At 30.5% G+C, this 21,727-nt stretch overlaps 2 protein-coding genes across 2 annotated transcripts; both read right to left on the reverse strand.

Moving 5' to 3' along the window:
• Nucleotides 1-8,676: 8,676 nt before the first annotated feature.
• Nucleotides 8,677-10,768, reverse strand: LOC129312759 (uncharacterized). Its single transcript, XM_054955453.1, has 2 exons — nt 10,653-10,768; nt 8,677-9,191 (listed from the first exon to the last, which is right to left on the reverse strand). Exon 2 carries the CDS (start codon nt 9,189-9,191, stop codon nt 8,838-8,840), a length of 354 nt encoding a protein of 117 aa, XP_054811428.1. The 5' UTR covers nt 10,653-10,768; the 3' UTR covers nt 8,677-8,837.
• A 5,519-nt stretch (nt 10,769-16,287) lies between these two features.
• Nucleotides 16,288-18,304, reverse strand: LOC129312760 (uncharacterized). Its single transcript, XM_054955455.1, has 2 exons — nt 18,186-18,304; nt 16,288-16,689 (listed from the first exon to the last, which is right to left on the reverse strand). The coding sequence occupies exon 2, from the start codon at nt 16,687-16,689 to the stop codon at nt 16,339-16,341; it is 351 nt and encodes a 116-aa protein (XP_054811430.1). The 5' UTR covers nt 18,186-18,304; the 3' UTR covers nt 16,288-16,338.
• Nucleotides 18,305-21,727: the final 3,423 nt, after the last annotated feature.

Raw genomic sequence — 21,727 nt, forward strand, 5'->3', positions numbered from 1 at the left:
AGTGAGGTGGAAGAAGAAGAATGATGAAGTCGGATTAGGATTTTGATAGTTGGATCATGAGATACAGAGGAGAGAAGATGAGATGGAGATGAAAAACATGAAGAACAATGGAGAGAGAATGGAGAAGGGTGGAGGCTGAAAAATGAGAGTGAATGAAAGAATGAATGCTAAAAATAAAATTAGGATAGTTTGATTCAAGTTTAAAGTGAATAAGCCTAACTCTAGTGTTAAGAAAATGAATGAAAAATGAGTTAGGGTAACTTTATTATTTACCATGGTAAAATGGACAAAAATTCAGATGAAAATGGTCTGAAAATTGAATTAAATAAAGCTAAAGTAATGGGAAATTAAGAGAGAGAGAGAGTGAGTAGATTTAAAGTGTGGTACAATGTGTGCAAGACCATGTAAGACTTGTACTTTTACCCCAAAACTCAAGTGTTTTACCTCTTGATTCATCTATTATTCAATTCAATGGTCCTCATGTTCCAAATTCAAGGTGTGTAACCTTACACAAATAATGTAACACACAAAATTAAAGTTCAAAGCATAGGAATAATAATTGCATTTCTAATTAAAATTAATTTCTAAATATGTGGCATAATGCAATTAAATAATAAAAGCTAAGTATGACATCATAAAAGAGCCTTTGGGGCATTCCAAAAATCCTAAAAATTGTAAGCCCACACATGCACAAAAATAACTTAACCTAAGTGCAATAAAACAAGTCAACCCGAAACTTTGACTTTCCAAAATTATCAAATTTTAAAATTAATTACTCTCACTCTAAAAATATTTTAAGAAATATAATTAGATTATTATTCTTTGAGACTAAAAATGCATCTTGACTAATTTTCTCAAAAGTCCAATTTTATGACCAAAATGTCCCTAATGCACAAAATCCTACACTTAGGCAATTTTTCACAATTAATGAAATAAGTGTGAAATTTGGATAAATATAACATGATTTTTGATCAATAATAACAAGGGAAAAGTTTGTAATAAATGTGACTTATCATGATGCATGTGGAAAAAAATATTTGTGATAGTTTAATTGAAACACTGTTAGACATAAAAGGGAAGATCAAGGATGGATTCAAAGCAAGAATGGACTTGCTTGACCTAGGAATATGAACAAACTTGGGTCCAAGAGTAAAAGGAAAGAGGACTTACATGAGTCTAGCCCTACATACTTTGCCAAAAAGAGAGAAAAAAGTTTTTGTGAATGTTTACGTGGTATTAAAGTTCCACAAGGATATTTTTCAAATGTCAAGAACTTATCTCCATAAAAGATTTGAAATTAGTTAGTTTGAAGTCTCACAATTACCATGTACTAATGCAACAATTGTTACTAGTAGCAATTCAAGATATGTTGGAGGAAGGGTGAGAAAGTTAATTATTAGATTATGTGTCTTCAATGAAATTTGTAGCAAAGTCATTGATCTTGAGAAATTAGATAACTCACAAAATGATGTTATTATTACCTTATGTCAACTTAAATGTATTTTATTCCATCATTTTTTGACATAATGGTACACTTAATTGTACATTTGGTGAGAGAAATAAAGTTGTGTGGACCTATCTATTTGCATTAGATGTATCTGCTTGAGCGGTACATGAAAATTCTTAAAGGGTATGTAAAGAATCTCATCATCCAAAGGTCTCTATTGTTGAAAGATATGTTGCTGAGGAGGTTGTTGAGTTTTGTACCGATTATTTATCAGAAGTAAAATTTGTTGGAGTTCTTGAGACTCGCCAGGAAGGTATGAGAATTGAAGGGCCAGGGACACGAGGGATGAAAGTAAAGCCCATGATATGCAAGAAAGTGCAACAAGCACTTTTGTACATCTTGAACAACACTAATGAAGTTCAGGATTACTTAATCGTGTATCAAGAGGAATTAAAGGTTTAGAATCCTATGAAGATTGAGAAATGGTTGTTAAGTAACCACAACAAATGTTTCCCACTCTAGTTTAGGGCAAAGGTAAAGGAGGATCATGGAAAGTCTAATGTTTTTGATACATTAAGATGGTTAGCTAGTAGTCCTAACTTTAATGTCAAAACTTAGAGTGGATATGACATTAATGGATATTTATTCTATACAAAAGATCAAGATGACAATAGCACCATGCAAAATAGTAGGGTGACGGTAATAGCTGAAACAACATATTTTGCTAGTTCGAAAGATAAAAATCTAGTATTAGCATCTAGATCATACTTTAAAGTCATTAATGAAATGTGGGAAGTTGACTACTTTAAATTTAAGGTGCCCATTTTTAAGTATAGGTGGGTTGATAGGAAATATGTTCAAATAGACAAGCTGAGTTTTACTTTGGTTGACCTTAATAAAGCCAGTCATAATGAGAAACCTTTTATTATGGTTACTCATGCAAGACAAGTTTTTTATGTCACTGATCCAGCAGATAAAAGGTTGTTTATGATTCTATTAGGAAAAAGTTTCCTTACTCATAGTGAAAATGATTAATTAAGTTTTGATATTGATATATTCCACCTTTTATGCTAGCCCAGCCTGTGTTAGATATTAAAGATGAAGAAGATAACATATATGATATGAGAACTGATCATGATAAAGGTTTATGGGAGAATTAAATACAGTTATAATAGTAATTAATATTATAGTATTAGAATAGTATTTTCATTTTTTATGCTTTTATATTTACAATAGTTTAATTAAATTTATTATATTATACTAACCTTATTATCTTATTTGTTTCAGGAGTAATATGGAGAATGTATCTAGCACCTATACTGAAGAAGACAAGCCTAAAAAAAGTAGAAGAGGAACCACATGACTTACTAAGTTAGCCCAAATTGATGGGAAGACTCACCTTGATTTTGACGAGAGATAGGTGAGCCAACTGATAGGAAAAAAATAAAATTGATCTTTTTAAAAGTTATGTCAGACTCATAGCATGTTAAAAGATTAGCATCCTGGAGGATGAATGGGATAATGTAAAAGAAAGTGAAAGAGATGAAGTTTGGGACACTATACAAGTACATTTTTAATTGTTAGTAAATTCATCTCTGCTTTTTAAAATTATTATTTTCATATCATATCTATTTTTTATTGTATTGAATTATCAGTTGTTACTAAATTCATTATTGGCATTTGTTATTTAACAGATTACTTATGACATACATGATATTTTCAAGCACAAGTGGCTTTCATATGCTGCGAGCTAATGGAGGGATTTCAAATCTAAACTTACTAGAGATTACATGTTTTCCAAGGTTGACAGTGAAAATGAAGATGGTAGTGAAAATGATACCAACAAACAAGAACCATGGGATAAGTACTTTTTTATTGATTATGAGACATGGATAAAATTTGTCAAAAGTAGATACGATTCTAAATTTTGATTAGTGAAAGAAAAATAGATATTCAATTGTTATTATTAAATTTTTATTTTTAATAAATACTTTTTATTGTGTTTTTCAATAGGAAAAAAGGTAAAGGGTCAAGAGCATCACGAGAAAACCCATATAATCATACCATGTCTTGAGGAGGATATAAACATGTTTATGATATAATGCTTCAGGAGAAGTGGGAAGCTAAAAAATAAGCAGTAGGGGTTGATGATATTAGAGATATTTTCCCTCCATCTCCTATTAGTCGTGTTGAAGCGTGGAAGAGAAGGCAAATGAATAAAAAGGGAGAGTTTATTACTATTGAAGCTAGAGAAGTGGCTGCAAAGATTATAAGTATTTTAATAGTTAACATCTAGATTATAAGATTTAAATATACTAATTGCATTGGTTGCTTGCATGTTCTAGGATTCTCTTATAGAAGCAGCCTTTCAAGGGACCTTTACATCTATTGGTAGGAAGGATATATTGACCATAGCCTTAAAGAGTGAAGAGCATCCCGGCCATGTTAAGGGAGTTCCAAAAGATGTTGGTATAAGATAATATTTTAGACCACCACTGTTTAACAGTGTGCCGATACACTAAGTGGAAAAGATGATAGCGGAATGCAAATCAAGCTTGATGATGGGAATGCAATCAATGATCAGTTCCATGCATATGTAATCTCAAGAAGCACAAAAATGGTGGTGTTCTATAGCTAGAGTATGATCCTAACCTTTCAGATCAAGGATTTTCATGCATAATTTATTTGAAAAATCCTGTAAAATGTATAGTTGCATATGAAAAATTGTATAACTATTCAATTATAGTCTACCACCAACAATTACAAGATAATCAAGTAAAGATCATTGTTGAAGTAGTCGTGGATGCTAATTCTTTTGTGCTATTTCCTACTGAGGAGGTGAAAACATTAGGATAAGCTCAACAAACTTTTATTATTTGGTTGAGAAGGCTTGTTCAACAAGATACTGAAGAGGTTTGAAAACTTTATAATTTTGAATATTTCTTAATTAACATGGAAGATTTTTCTAATTTTGATTATATATCAATTAGGAACTTCAACAACTAAAAGAATCACTGGGTTTCAATCCCCAACCGATTTGAGATGACTTGAAACAGTTAGCTTCCATAATTGTTGACATGAACAAATTTACTAATGAAATACAAGTAAGTAAGGACATTGTTAGGAAGGATATTACTTTTCAAGTCGCCATAAATGGTACTAATGCTCTCGTTATTATGGAGTAGTTGGACATATCAATAATACAAGTTTTTATCATGTAAGTATTTATTTTTATTTCTAATTTAATATTTAATATTTTTATTTATTGTTAATATTTTTGTTATTATCAAAGGCTCCTCCACAAAATATGCATTCAAGTTGATGTCAGTCATTATTATAAAATTTTATCCCCACTCTTAACATCAATTGGGAAACTAAATAAAAAAGCGTCTTATATTGGAAGTGCGATAAATAAACTAAAGAAGAGGTGTTTTTTTGCACCAACTGTTGAAAGTTATCAAACATCCTATTCATCTCTCTATTTATAAAATATTTGCATGATTATGTGATATTAATATAAATGAATATTTTGTAGCAATCATTGGATGCTACCTATCATTTGTTCTCGTGAAAATACTATATATTGGTTTTGTTCATTACAACGGGAAGTAAGTGATAATATGAAGTCATTGTTTGAATCGTAAGTTTTTTGAATAATTATTTTGTGATATTATTAGCATCTTTTTAATATATTCTAAGTGTGCATATTTAAAAAGTAGATCTTTACATTATTATTGGAGGATGGAGGATATAGTTGACAAGAAAAAAATAAAATCAAGTGGGTGTGTATACAAGTAAATATTTTAAATTTTTTTCCAAATTAGAATAAAGATTATAATATTGATTTGATGAATTGAATTGATTTTATTTTTTTTTAACAGTGTGCTTGACAATCAGGAAGTGTAGAGTGTGGTTATTATGTGATTATTTTCATGTATGAAATCATCACTCAAGGCATTACTCACTCATTTGAAAAGGTAATAATTTGTTAAAAATAATTTATATTTTATACTTTACCCTATACTTAAATTAATATGCATGCACATATTTTTATTGATATACAACATTTTAATAGTTTAGAGCTATTTTTCAAACAAGAGCTGAGACATATATGGAATATGTGGTCTACTTACTTTTAGAATTGATAAGTTAGAGTAGATAATTGGATAGATATTTGTATTGGATACGTAGAAATTTCAATGGATATGTTTATAATTATCTCTGGAGCTGTTGTTTACGTATGCAGGCTTTTGTAAGTAAGGGATTTAAAGCATACCAAATTAAAAAAGAACACATACCGTGACAATTGTTTGTAAAATTGTGGTTAAATATAACTTTTCGCGACAGTTTTGTACATAACTGTCGTGAAAAAGGAACTTTTCATGACAGTTTTGTACACAACTGTCACAAAAAGTTCTTGATAAATTCCTTTGCCAGATAGCTTTTTATGACAATTGTTATTATAACTATCACGTAAAGTTTATGTTTTTTTTCTATAGTGCTTCATGTGACTATTGCGAAAGGTGTATACTTACAACTATACTTGTTTCCACTACGTTGCTTCTTGTGTCATGAAAAATGATTTTCAACTATCACAAAATATGCTTTTTGCACTAATGATTTTTATTAATATATTTAATGGTTTTTTTTAAATAATTGTCAAATAATACCTAAATAATTGACGGTTCAAAAACCATCAAGTAAGGATGCCTTAAAATATGTTGCAACCTTACTTGACGGTTAAAAACCGTCAAATATTGAAAAAAAATAAGTATCAAATATGAGAATTTTCTATGGTAGCGTCTCCTTTTTATTTGCTTTTCTTTCTCTTAGTAATTATTTTTTACCTTGCATGACCACAATTTGATGGTCATAACTCATAACCTATTATAAATATTATATTGTACATAGATATCCATAACTTATACTTTTTAAAATTAACTTATTCTTAATGTCCCAATGAATAGTTTAGAAGGGGTTAGTTATAGTTAATATCCTATAACTTTCAAAGGCTACATAAGGCACTATCATATACTTTTTTATTTTTTTCTTAACACTAGAATAAGACTTTAATAGTTAGATGCCTATAAATAGAGACATTGTCCAAAGCACATGCATGTACCTAAGAGAATAAGAAATTCTCCTCCATTGTTTTCTCCCCCATTTCTTGTCTTGTATTATTCTTCTTTACTTTTCATATTAGTTATAATTTATAACACATTATCAACATAAATTAGCTCTAAAAATAAGGTATAGCCTTTTAGATTAATGCATTCTTATATTATATATAATTATATTTTATATTATTATTCTATCAACATTCATAACTTTGTTATTTATGCATTTGCTGCATTATATTTTATTGTTTTGTTTTCTTCTCTTTCCTCTTTCTTAGTCACAGTGGTCTTACATTTGTCCATTTTATTCATTTAAAAATAATTATGTAATTAGTGATTTAATTTAATCTAGTCTCATCAACTATTCATTGCTTTATTTTTTTTATTTTTTATTTAATATTTTTATGAAGTTTGATATACTTATTTTTCTTCTTTAGGTTTATGTATTTGATATCATCTTTTTATTTTTTTAGTCCTATATTAAATTATATGATTTTATGTTTGTTTATGACTGTGTGTTTATTAAACCAAATTAATTGATAGTTTTATAAGAGCAATTATAATATTATCCTTATAGAAAAAAATTATTATAAATGATGCATTATATTCATCTAAGTCTTAATCACCATGATTTATCAAAAGAAATGATTATCATAGCGAACAAGCAAACAATATGATAATAAAGAGAAAGTTTTAATAAAGCACAATATTCATAATACAATGATCGGCCTAAAGCACAATTTCCAATAGAAAATAAGAAAAAAAATAACTTTTAAATTATTTAGATGATAAAGGAAAAGTAAGAAAAAAGAAAAGTGGGCAAAAATGGAGTGTGGGACCTTTTACATTTTCTCTTCAAAAGTGAAGAGGTTTTTGGAGTAAAATTTTTTTACACTATCTACCCTCCTCTCTCTCTCCCCCTTGTTAAAAAAACAGAGAGAGGTAATAATAGAGGTTATTAGTCTTGTTGAGGTTCATCTGTTGTACAGATATGGTTTTGGGGTTGAGCATTTCATTTCTATTTTTAAAATGTAAAAATCACATACTTTTACTAAATTATTTGATTTTAAAATATAATATGAAAGTACATTTTTAACAAGGGAAAGTGACAATAAAATGTTTTTGAATTATGTAAATTACATTTTCATCCCTTAAAATGTCATAACTCTCTTGAAAGTCCCTAGAGATTTTTTATCATTAAAGAATTAATATAAATGATCAAAAATTACCCTTAATTCAAATATCAATTTGCTGTTTACAAGTTTTATTCTAAGATTCACAACTTTTCTTCTTAAAATTGCAAAAATTTAACAGTAATTTGCAAGTTTGCATTTGAAATCTTGGTATTTCTCAAATGTTGTAATATCAATTGTCAATCACAAGTTTTTTTTTTTAAGATTCACAACTTTTCTTTTTAAAATCGCAATAATTCAACTATAATTTGCAAGTTTGTATTTGAATTCATTATATTCCTCAAGCGTTACAAATATCAATTGATATTTACAAGTTTTATTATAAGATTCACAACTTTTATTTTTAAAATCACAAGAATGCAACATTAATTTGCAAGTTTGCATTTGAAATCTTGAATTAAGGATAATTTGATCATTTATATTAATTCTTTAATGACAGAAAAGTCCTTATGGATTTTAAAGAATTTATGACATTTTGAGTGACCAAAATGTTATTTATATAATTCAAAAATTTTTATTGTCATTTTTCCTTTTAACGACTAATTTAATATTAAATTAATTTGATGATGTTAATTTTCATATAGTTTTTGCATTCAATTTAATTTAATAAATATAATTATATATATGATATATTTTGGCATAAGCTTATTATGATCATGTGATATTTGCTCTTTTTTTTTTTTTTGCTCTTTTCTTCTACCCATCCAAATACTAAAAGTGGTAATATTTTCTTTCTTGCCTTATCTACTATTTTCTTTACCCTCAACTTTTTTTTCCCCTATCCAAACGGAGGGTTAATGGGGGCGAAGCAGCAAGACGTAGCTCGGGTTTGAACTTCATCAAATTCGTAGTGTAATGTGACTCTCCTAAGGTTTCGGATATATGGCGTGAAACGATTGATCAGAACGACTTTACAACATACAGCAACTGAGGCATGCTCTCGGGCTTAAAATTGACAAGTGGCAGATTATTGTGAGACATGCTTTTAGAGAATAACAGAATAAAGGCTCACAAAACCTCACCAACCCAAACTCACAAGTTTAATGGCATAATCAAGAAGTTCAATAACAACATAAAGACTCATAAACGTCCATATTCAACAAGACTTAGCCATCGCTTTTTCTTGTCAAAAGTCATGGTAAGAAAAATCTCTCTCCATTCAGGGTCGCTCTTGAAAATTTTCAAGGCTTCCACAAAACCATATTCTGCATCGTCCCCCATCTCCTCAAGAGCAATCACACACTTTGCAAGAGAATAATCCGACGACGAAGAAGTGGCCTCCTTCCTTCTCTCACCTTTGTATCTCTCAGCTTTTGCCTTAGTTGCTTCAGTCCACGCAGCAAGTGCTTCCCTCAACTCATGACTTTTAGCTATAGTATCTACCAAAGCTTTAGCTATTAACTCAGGCCACATCTTTGAATCAGTTTCCTCCATCTACCATAAGAATGACAATTAGCCCCCAATTCAAAATAGTCATATTGATTAAAGGGTTGAAGCACAATTTGTCTCTTAAACCATAGGTTCAAGATTGTTTGGAACCCTAAGGTCCTATTTGGTACATAGGCTTTGCTTTAGAGGGATTGAGATTCGAATTCAAACAACTAGCCTAGATATTTAAGGGATTACATAATTATGACGTAAACATGGGAAAATAAAAACTAAATGCAAGTAATCTGTAGAATAAATAGGTTTCAAGATGTGATTATTTTCTACAAGATTTCGCCACAATTGTGAATGCATATTAATGTTATCATCTCAGAAACATACCAATCCCACCAGAAAGAAAATCTTACCCATATGAGAAGACTGGATAAAGAAACAAAAACCCCCAAATCCACTATAATATCAGCTAAACCAAAAACCCAGAGGAACGACAAGAGAAATGCAAGATCCAAACAGAGAAATCACAGAGAAGGGGGGAGGGGGGAACAGGACTGAAAACTTATATTTTAAAAATAGAGAAGAAGTGAAAGGACCGTGGAAGGAAGTACTTTGTCCTAAGTCGTAGCTAACAGCAGCATCATATAACATATCAGTAATTTTTCATAAAAATGAGTAGCAGAAGTATAATCAGTTTTCTCTAGGTCTCATAATAAGGCATTTTTCATATAGGATACCGATATTTTACAGTACAAAAATAAGTACATATTACGTTGTCCTAACCATAACAATAATGCCCTGGTTGATAATATGGAACAATTTTTATGGAAGGGAAGTGGAAGAGAAAGTGGAAGAAGAAGAATGTTTTATGAAGAAAGTGAGGGAAGAAGTGAGTTCCATGGGTACGTGGGAGTGAGTTCCACCAATTTTGATGAAACCAAATTCTCTGAAAAAATAAGATCCATTATACCAAATAACCTGGTTTTTTAAGTTTCGATTTCACTTTCACTTTCGCTTCTCTAATCTCAATTTCATGCCACCAAGGGGCATAAGATTACAAATGACTAAAAACAGAATTGCATGATGTGAAGTATCAACATCTGTCAACAACAATAACTATGAGTCCAATCAAACTCTATACATATTACTTGTTACCGCTTAGTAGGTAATAAATCCATATAGCATAGAAATTGATCCACGTGATAAAGTTCATTCCTCATAGAATAAATCACAAGAAGTGATGAAGTTAGAGATTAATGAAGATAAGTATGAGACTCGTTATACAGTTAAAACAATCCTAAGCCTAGAAGACAAAGCATAATCATAAAAAGCCCAACCCACACCGATCTTAACGATCGCACAGATTCAAATTCCCCAATTTATAATTCCCAAATCACAGAAAGCATTTCTTCTTTTCGGTGAAAAGGACATATGAATGGCCAGATATGAAAAGAGGCAAGATCTCAGAGATGAAGACGAAGCTGAGAATGAGTGAGAGTAAAAGAGATAATATACCTCTCCGTCACCGAAGCACGAAAGAGAGAGCAAGCTGAACGAGCGACAGAGCGACGGAGGCGCGAAGAGAACCGCGAGAGAAACTAAAACAGAGTCGTCGAAGAAACTGATCGAGGAGCGTGACTTTAAAAGTCATAAAGTTGTGCCAATAATTATTATTATGCCATCCATTAATTAATTAAAGTAAAAAGAGTGTGTCCTCAAGTGCGTAATAAAAAAAAAATTAAAACATAAAATGAAAAACAAAAGCAGGTTTACTGTATTGCTAGGAGAATCTCATTACGAGCTCACGGAACCAACATATTTTTATTAAAAGCTTAATAAACTTTGATATAATTCTACAGGTTTAAAAGTCTCTCTTGAAATTAAGTTCTTTTATAAAAAGATAGAATTGTTTATATGTGAAATATTCATAAATAACATTCCAAATTCATTTATTAATAAAAAAAATATTTCTGGCTAAAAAACAATGACAAAACATTTATTCATTTTACATAGTTCACATGATTTATATTTGTTTAAGGTGAGAAAGTTTACAAGTCACCTAAATGATATTTGTAACAAAAACTCCATAAATGACATTCAAATTTTATTTGTCAATAAAAAAAACATTTCATGCGATTTATATTTACTGAAGAAGAAGAAATTTATAAATTACCTTGATAAACTGTACAACAAAAACTCTGTTACTTTGGTCTCACATGCAATTGTCAAGGACTCCATGGCAAGATTGTAGTTTTTGCTGAAGTTGCTAATCCATATCAGTAGAAGCCGGAGAGGGTCAAGCACCGGCTGAAGGTTTATATTCCCTGACCAAATCTGAGTGAGAAACTGATATTTGTGCATCATTTGATTGATAACTGTTGAAATTTGATTATATTCTTAATATGAACTAAAATGCGATGTTAGTTTATATTCCTTATATGCATAGACTCTCTCTATCCTTATATATAATATGTATTTAACTAAATCATGCAAACTAATAAAAATTAGTTATCTAATTAAAAGTACAGTAATATTTTAATTTTGCCTTTAATTGTTGTAAATAAAAAATAAATATCTTTTTTTAAAATAAATTAATGAGAGTACTTATCTTTTTTTTTTCAATTTAATAAAAGTATAATGGTTCATTCATTAAAAAATATGCTAACAATATCTTATATATAAGGATGGAGGGAGTATAGCAAATTTTAAAGTAATACAGATTGTTTATGCGGTGTGAAAGAAACAAGTTTAAAAATAAAACATTTTTTTACTATTTTTTATTTATATGGATATGAATAATTTATAAACTAAAATAAATTATTGTTTATATTGGAACTTAAATTTTAAAAAATTTAAAAAACAAAACATGGTATTTATTATCTTAATATAAATATATTTTTATTAATTTTTATTTTCTAATTTCATTAAATTCTTTCTCTCATTAAAATCAAAGGTTAATTAAGGATCATTTTTGTCCTCAACTTTACTCAAAGGGTCACTGGGCACCCTGTATGAGTCAATTTTATCCTTTAACATTAAAGATTTACTTCTTTGCCACCCTGCTGTTAGCTCATCATTTTTTGTCCTTCAACGTTAAAGATTTAGTTCCTTGGGTTAATGTTTGAGAGTCAATGGGCACCTTGAATGCAAATATTTTATAATAAAAAATATTAAAAAAATAGAATATGATGCCCGCTAAAGATGAACAACAAATTAACGACAGGGTGACGAGAGGGAAAATCTTTAATGCTAAAAGATACAATTGATCCATATTGAGTTTAGGATGTCTATTGACCTTTTAGGTAAATTTGAAGGGTAAAAATGACCTTTAATCCTAAAATCAACAGCATTTATAAATAACTTTTTTCTCCAACGGCATTCTTAGTTATAGTTTCAACACCATAATCTTGGACATCAATCATTTGCTCCATAAATTTTGAGATAATCATTTCCAAGTCATCCAAGAAGATTTATTTTACTCTGTATTTAATTTCTCTTCTAAGGTATTTTGTAATGTTTTAGTTTTATGACTTTTTTTTTGTACATTATGCTTATGTTAACTTTTGGCTTAATATATATATATATATATATGTATGTATGTATGTATGTATGTATGTATAAAAATTTTTCTCTCATTTTCTTCCTTTTCATTCTCCTCAAATCAAATAAATGTTAAACTTTATGTGCATCCATCACATGGGGTTTAAAATCTAGTTTTCATTTAAAACTCAATAAAATTTGATATAATTCTATAGGCCTAAAAGTCTCTCTTGGAATTAAGTTTTTTTGATAAAAAGATGGAATTTTTCATTTGCGAAATATCCATACATGACATTCAAAGTCCATTTATTAACAACAAAATGTCTTTGCAATAAAAAACAACAACAAAACGTTTATTCATTTTACATAGTCCATGTAAGTTACATTTGTTGAAGGAAAGAAAATTTGCAACTTACCTAGATGATATTTACAACAAAAACTTTATAAATAACATTCAAATTTCATTTATTAATAACAAAACATTGATTAATATCATATAGTTCACATGGTTTATGCTTCTTGAAGTAGAAAAAATTTAAAAGTTACCCAGATGGAATGTACAACAAAAACTCAGTAAATAAAATTCAAAGTTCATTTATTTATAACAAACTTTCATTCCATGTAGTTTACATTTATTGAAGAAGAGGGAATTTACAAATTATTAGAGCTAGTAGTATGGGTTGAGTTGCTGCCACCCATAAAAAAAAAAGGCAGGTTGGGTTGAAAAAATGGGTTCATTTTTATGTGGGTCAATTTTGGCCCTTCTTACATTGTGGGTTAGCCCACTTAATTTTTTTAAAAAAAGATAGAAATAACAGAATTGGTCTCTTAATTCTCAAACCCTCGCTTAATTGCTCTCGCTTGCTCACCTCCTTAACTCCTTAATTCTCATTAACCAGCAAGTTGCCCACTCCAACACTTGCAAGTACAGTCCTTAAATTTAAAATTTAGAATGAGTTGTTGTTACTCTCTAATATAAAAGCAACACTTGTAAATCTAAGCCTCTTCTATCTTTTTTTTTTCAATTCGTAAAATTTAGAGTGGATTGATATTCTCGAATGGGTTCTTATCAAAAGGTGAATGGATTGTTGTTAATGTAAAATCAACACTTGTAAATCTAAGCCCATTTAGAACTTGTTAAAGTGAGAATGAAGCGTTATTAATATCAAATATATTGTATGTCAAATTCTTAATAACAATTTAGGGGTAGTTTAGTCTTTTTGGCAACAAAATCAATATCAACCAAGGATCAATGGACTGCAATAAAATTTACAAATTTATTGGTCCTTAAATGATATAAAATTGATCTCGGAATCCTTGGTTAATATTTTCCCTATTTACTATGCTTTATTTTATTATTGTTGTCATAATTCTAATGTTATTGTTATTTTAGTTTGAATCATGGCAAATCTTTGCACACTTGAATTTATGGCTCTTGATATTACGTTGATATTACATGAGAGAATTATCTATCTTGAGTGTTGGATGTTGAAATTCACCTATATGCTAAAGGTATAGGAAATATAATTTTACTTAGAAATGAAGCAAACTATCTAACAATAAAAGATCCACTAAAATTGTGGAATGATCTTAAAGGAAGGTATGACAACCAGAATACAGTAATTTTACTTAAAGCCCAATATGAATGGATGCATTTGAGGGTGCATCTTTTAAAAATGCAAGTGAATATAATTCAGCATCTTTTAAAATAAGTTCTCAATTAAAATTATGTGATGAGACAATGACTGATGATGACTTAATAGAAAGAGATTTTCAACTTTTCATGTTTAAAATAAGCTCTTGCAATAGCAATATGGTGAAAAGGGTTTTAAAATGTATTATGAATTAATCTCATGTCTTCTTGTGGCTAAACAAAATAATGAGCTGTTGATGAAAAATTATGAGATGCATCCAACTAGATCACCTCCATTCCCTTAAGCGAATGTGACTATATGTAGTAATTACCATGGTCATGACTATAGCCGTGGCCGTGGTTGTGGCAGGGGACATGTTACTTGCTGTTATGATAGTGGTAATTGTACTAATTATAATCCTAACACCCACCAAAAGAAGAAAAATAATGAAGGGTGAAAAAGAGATAACAATGGTCCTTTAAAAACTATTGAAATACAATGTTATCAATGTGGTATGAAGGGACATTGATTATGTGCTTGTTGCACGCCTGAGCATCTAGAAAAATAAAGCTTCATCAAGTCTTCATAAAAAAGAATTCAAATAATGTAGAAGCAAATTTTCAAAATGATAATTTTGAGGCAAATTTTGCATACAAGAATGATGATATCAATGAGTTAGATAATACTAAGGGCCTTGATGCTATGACAAACTTGGAGGTGGTTGATTTCTTTGAAAATTAGGTTTAGAAAATTTTGGTTGAAAATTAATTAGAACAACTTGGATTACATTTTATGTATGTTTTCATTTAGCTTTCTTGTTTTCTTGCAATAAAAACATTATTGCTTGGAATAAATTTCATTTTATAAAGTTATTATTTTAATTATTCCTTGCTTTCATCAGACACAAGAATGAAGATATATGCCTCATGAATAGTGTTACAATGAACACCATACTTAAAGATAAAAAATATCTTTCTTATTTAATAATAAGGAATGGAAGCATTAATACCATAGTGGGCAAAACCAAATTAATTGATGGCTTCAAAAGAGAAATTATAATATTACCTAAAGGAACAAAAATTATTATAAATAATGCATTATGTTCATCTAAATCTCAATCACCATGATTTATCCAAAGAAATGATTATCATAGAGAACATGCAAAAAATATAATAATAAAGAGAAATTTTTAATAAAACACAATATTCAAAATACAATAATTGGCCTAGGGCACAATTTTTAACAAAATTAGGAGAGAAAATAACTTTTAACTTATTTGGATGATGAAGGAAAAGCAGAAGAAAAAAAAGTGAGAAAAAAAATGGAGTGTGGGATCCATCACATTTTCTCTTCAAAAGTGAAAAGATCTTGGGAGTAAAATTTTTTACATTATCTACCCTCCTCTCTCTCCCTTGTTAAAAAAAAAAAAGTGAGAATAGAGGTTATAAGTCTTGTTGAGGTCCATGTGTTGTATAGCATGGTTTTGGGGTTGATGCATTTCGTTTCTATTTTTTAAATGTAAAAATAATATACAATTATTAAATTATTTGATTTTAAAATATAATTTAAAAACACATCTTTAAAAACTAATTTAATTTTAAATTAATTTGACGTTGTTAATTTTAATATAGTTTTTGCTTTCAATTTAATTTTATAAAGATGATTATGTATATGATATGTTTTGACATAATGGCATTACGATCATGTAATATTTGCTCATTTTTTTTTGTCCATATTTTCTTTTACCCATCCAAACATATGAAAGAATACTTGTAATGGCTGCATCAAGATGTTAGTTTTTTTTTTTTTTGGGATTGTGCACGCCCTTGGGTCATTGATAACTTAATAAATTAGATTTTGGGCTTGGCTACATTTCTCATTAAAAAAAAAAAAAAGAACAAACTCTCAAGTTTAATGACATAATAACCATAAACGTTCAATGACAGAATAAAGGCTCGTAAGACCTCACCAACCCAAGCTCACAAATTTAATGGCATTGTCATAAAGTTCAATAACAAAATAAAGACTCACAAGCATCTATTTTCATTAAGACGTAGCCATCGCTTTTTCTTGTCACGAGTCATGGTAAGAAAAATTTCTCTCCATCCAGGGTCGTCCTTCAAGGTTTTCAAGGCTTTCACATAACTATCTTCATGGACGTACCCCATCTCCTCAAGAGCAATCACACACTTGGCAAGAGAATAATCCGACGAAGAAGTGGCCTCCTTACTTATCTCACCTTTATATCTCTCAGCTTTTGCCTTATATACTTCAGTCCATGCTGCAAGTGCTTCACTCAACTCATGAAGTTTATCTATAGTATCTACCAAAGCTTTAGCCATTAACTCGGGCCACATCTTTGAATCAGCTTCTTCCATCTACCATAAGAATGACAATTAGCCCCAAACACAAAGTAATTTTATTAGGTTTTAGAGGGACAATAGGAGCATAACATTGGAGTAACAAATATGAAAATGTTGAGATAGATATATCGACATACACTAAAAGATAAAATCTGAAATATAAAATAATTTTATTGATTAAATGTCTGCAGAAACAACTCAAACAAAATATAAATAAATTCATGGGTTAAAGGGCATTTTTGCCCCTCAACTATTCATTTGAGAGAGTTTGATGTCTTGAACTTAAATGTGATGTAATTTTCCCTTTAACATTTGAATAAAATCTTATCATTATTCTTTCTTTCTTTCTTTATTTGTTTATTTTTAAATGCTATTATTTTTTTCCTTTTCTTTTATCTTTTTCTATCCTTGTATTTTCATATTTTTTGGCCAAATTATTTTCTCCCCTTTTCTTTTGACACTTTAAACCCACTAGTATAACTTATTTACTATTAGTCGGGGTTCTTTTAAAAACAAAAAATTAAATCTTCACTATATTTAGTTTCCGTCTAATCTAAATAAGTATAATTTTGCACCCTACTATTAAAAAAGTTAATTTGACCATTAGTTAACTCAAAAATTACAAAAAATGACCAAAAAATACACACAAGTACCTTATAAAAAATTTAATAGTGTGATAATTTATAAGTTTCCCACCAAAATCTATAATCCTCCTTTAAAAATTTATAGCTAGAATATAAAATGCGTTCATTTATACAAAAAACACTATTTCTAAATTTTGGAAGAAGGGTTATAAATTATTGCACAATTTTAAGGATTTAATTGATAATAATTTTTTTAGTGTACTTTTTCTATTTTGGAGGTCCATCTAATGCTCCATTTTCAAATGCTTCATTTTTTTTTATAAAGGAAGTGAGGGAAAAGGTGGATTCTATGAAAAATCAGTTCCACCAATTTTGGTGGAATTGAATTCTCCAAAAAAAAAAAAAAGAGATCCACTATGGCAGGCATAAGATTACTAATGACAAATAAAAGAATTGCATGATGTGAAGTATCAACATATTTTTGCCGTCACCAACAATAACATAATTACGAGTCCAATCAAACTCTTTACAAATTATATTGTTCATTGTTAGTGCTTAATGGATAACAAATCCAGAGAGCATAGAAATTAACCCACGTGATAAAGTTCATTCCTCACACAATAAATCACAAAAAGTGATGGAGTTCGAGATTAATGAAGATAAGTATGAGACTCGTTATAAATTAAAACGATCCTAAGCCAACAGGAGAAAATATAATCATAGCAAGCCCAACCCACACCGATCTTAACGATCGCACACGATTCAAATTCCCCAGTTCATCATGTTTGAAACTAATTCCCAGATCACAGAAAGCATTTCTTCCTTCCGGTGAAGAGGACATATAAATTCCCAAATATGAAAAGAGGCAAGATCTCAGAGATTAAGACGAAGCTGAGAATGAGCGAGATGAGGGTGAAAGAGATATACCTCACCGTCACCGGAACATGAAAGTGAGAGCAAGTTGAGGGAGCGACGAGAGGGACGGAGGGGCGAAGAGAACCGCGAGAGAAACTAAAACAGAGCTGTCGAAGAAACTGATCCAGGAGCGTGACTTTAAAAGTCATAAAGTTGTGCCAATAATTATTATTATGCCATCCATTAATTAAAGCAAAAAGAGAGTGTCCTCAAGTGCGTAATAAAAAAGAAACTAAAAGCATAAAATAAAAAAAAATGATAATAAAATCCTCCCAAATTATAATAACAATTTAATCACTTAAAATGTCATAATTTCACTAAAGTGTTTAGAGACTTTTGTATCAAAAAATTTTAAAATGTGTTTGGGTTAAAACTAAGATGATGTCTATTCAAAAAGACACAACAGCTATAGCAAGAATTGGACTGAGTGAATGAAGTGTCAGGCTCAATAAGAGATTCAATAATGATAAGGATGATCTACATAATGACTTGACTAAGTCAACATGGGTCCTAGAATCTCTGAAGACTTGGAACCTCTATCTAGGTTGTTGCCTTACATGAAACCATTATCTCAAGGGGGCTTGAATCTTCCAATATTGTGACCTTCATCCACAGATATTTTGAAAGAATGGCTGGTAGTTATAAACAGCTAATGATGGCCTACACACGCTATAAATACGAGAATAGTAACACAAGAATCAAGCAATAACATCCTTCAAGAACCATCGATTCTTAATATTCACTTTTAGCATTTTAGTTTGTATTTCCAGATAGTTTTTAGCATCATTAGCTTTGTAACCTCTATGATCTTGCATCTTGCATACTTTAGTAACCAAACACTTGTTATTTCAATCTCGTTGCAACTTTACATCTAGGTAAATAATAGTAAGGGAGATTAGGGACCCTTTGTTATCTTTTTAGACTCGACATTTCTAGTATGCCTAGTAGTTTTTGTTGTTTGTAGGGAACAATTTGTGACACAATTGATGGGACTCTGTTTAAAAAGATGCTAAGGACGAGAAAAGACAAGAAGATTGATGAAATAGGTACTGGTTCTAACGAGACAAAAGAAAGCTCTGCACCTGTAGTTTTAGAACCATTAATGCTTGATGCTAAGGTAGTTGGACATTGTTAGCACATAGTGCTAATGACAACAAGTAGTAATAGCACAAGTCTTGGTTCAAAAGCAGGAAATGAACATGTTAACCTACTGATCATATCTAATGGTCCTATAATAGAAGTGCTATGAGGAATTCAGAACTGTATGGATAAGCAAATAGAAGAAAATTAGAAATTCTTTACTCTCTCTCTTGCTCTAAAAACATCCAAATGCAGAGAAAAGGAGTCTCAGCAAATGATGATGAAGGCTTTTCATGAAAGGAAGAGAAACATAGCCATATTACTAGGTGGAAGACCTCCTAAAGCATGCTTAAAATTTGGGCTTCCTGGAGGACAACCATCAGGAGGCAATCCAAACATAAGCCTTTAAAGCCGCACACCTAAACCAAACATAGGTGGCCTGAGGGGTATGGGAGCCATCCTAGAAAGATATAACAAAAAAAATGAAATCAATTGGTGATAAAAGAAGCTCTTAGGGATGTCATATAAGACATACATGGGCCTAGGCTAAGACCAATTGGCCAGCCTACGTTCATGAAACCATACCTTGGACACATAGATCGAGACAACTCTTATCCTAGAAGCTATAGAATCCTTGATTTTACTTTGTTCTTAGGAGATGGGACACAATCAACACTAGAACACATTGGCAAATTCACTATCCAATACAGTGAAATCACCAATTATGATAACTTTGACAGCTTAAAGCTGAGGTTATTCTTGAACTCCCTCATAAGTCTAGCCTTTACTTGGTATACTATGTTATCTTGTAACTCAGCACTTACTTGTTTTGAAATGGAATAAAAATTTCATGTATAGTTCTATAAGGCAGAACCTAAAGTTAACATCGTAGAACTCTGCAAGCTGACTCAGCAGACAAGAGAAGCAACTGTTCAATATCTTATGAGATTTAAGAGATTGAGGGCAAGGTGTAATCTACCTCTTCTAAAAATTGAGTTTGTGAAGTTATCTCAAGAAGGACTTAATATAGAACTAAGGAAGAAATTCCAAGGTATGAAATACGTTTATGAACTCGTGGCCAAAGTATGTAGATATGAGGAATTATTGAAAGATGAAGATCGTTATAGGCAAATAGCCATAAGCACTTATTTCGATGAGCTAGATGTGCCATAGCAAGCTAAAAAATGCAAGAAATTACACATGTCCGACCTTGATAAGGAAGATCGTTGAAGCCCTAAAGAGGCCCAATGTGGTATAGTACACGTTTGATACCTTCAAAACTAAAGTGATCTTTAATTTCTTGCTCGAAGAGAAGTTTATTTCATTGCCTATAGATTATAAGATTCCATCAAAACAGGAGCATAAAGAGAAATAATATTGTAAGCATCACCATTCATGAAGCCACAGTAATAAACATCTGTTAGGCTTTCAAGAATGTTATGTAGGATCGAATTAATAAAGGCATATTAAAGTTTTCAGGAAAGGAAGAATAAATGGTAGTGGATGAAGACCTATTCCCACCATTTGCCATTGTCAATATGGTAGAGATATATAGGCCCTAATAAATGAAAAGCTAGGAAATATGATGGGAGGCAAAGAAAACAAGGGAATAGACAGCCTTGGAATGTCTCAGAGATGAAAGGAGATAAGAAAAGGCTAAAGTAGTATGGGACCACCTAGGGGAACCTATAGGTGGGATTGATCATAGTGACATACTTGATGTAATGAAATCATATAGAGGCAAACCTTCAGGTTAGGATATAGGCCTAGAAGGGAAACTCATGGAGATCTCAGAGAAATTCAAAGTGGTATGAGATTGCTTGGGTAAACCTTTAGGCAAATTTCATTACTTTAATAAATACTTAGCCTTACTTGGTGCAGGGGAACAATTCAAGGGTAAGCCTTCAGGATGGGATGTGGGCTTAGGAGGACAACATATGGAGGAACTCGAATAAAAAATCACTCAAGAGCTCCCTTCAAAGCCAAAGCCCATCAAGAATAAGAGTAGGTATGTCGTTCCACCTATTGATGTGTCGCCCTAGTAATGGAAGATTGTGAGGCACCAAAAATTCCTAGGTATTTTAACACATACTCAACAATGATGCCTTCAACTTAAGTGGGTTGCCTAGAGATATCTAGAGGGACAAAGGGAAATATTTCAAGAGAACACCATAGGTAAGAATCAAGCAAGTTTAAAAAGAAGTCAATAGAAGATTAGGATGAGGAGGGAGAAAATGAGAATGAAGATGAGAAAAAACAAACCAGAAGCATTAATATAAGAGAGATACCCTTAAACCTCTATTGTATAGTCTCTTTAACACTCCTTTTGCAATTCAGCAAAAGAATAGGCCACAGGGCTTAGGACAAGTTACACGTGATCAAGATAAGGTAGTAACCATTGATACGGATGGAAAACAAAATAGCATGTATCAATATTTTCTTATCGAACCAAGGGATGAAGAATCTAAATCATT

This window comes from Prosopis cineraria, unplaced genomic scaffold (assembly GCF_029017545.1).
Source record: "Prosopis cineraria cultivar Desert tree isolate PC_DT_omini unplaced genomic scaffold, ASM2901754v1 PC6, whole genome shotgun sequence".
Taxonomy (NCBI): domain Eukaryota; kingdom Viridiplantae; phylum Streptophyta; class Magnoliopsida; order Fabales; family Fabaceae; genus Prosopis; species Prosopis cineraria.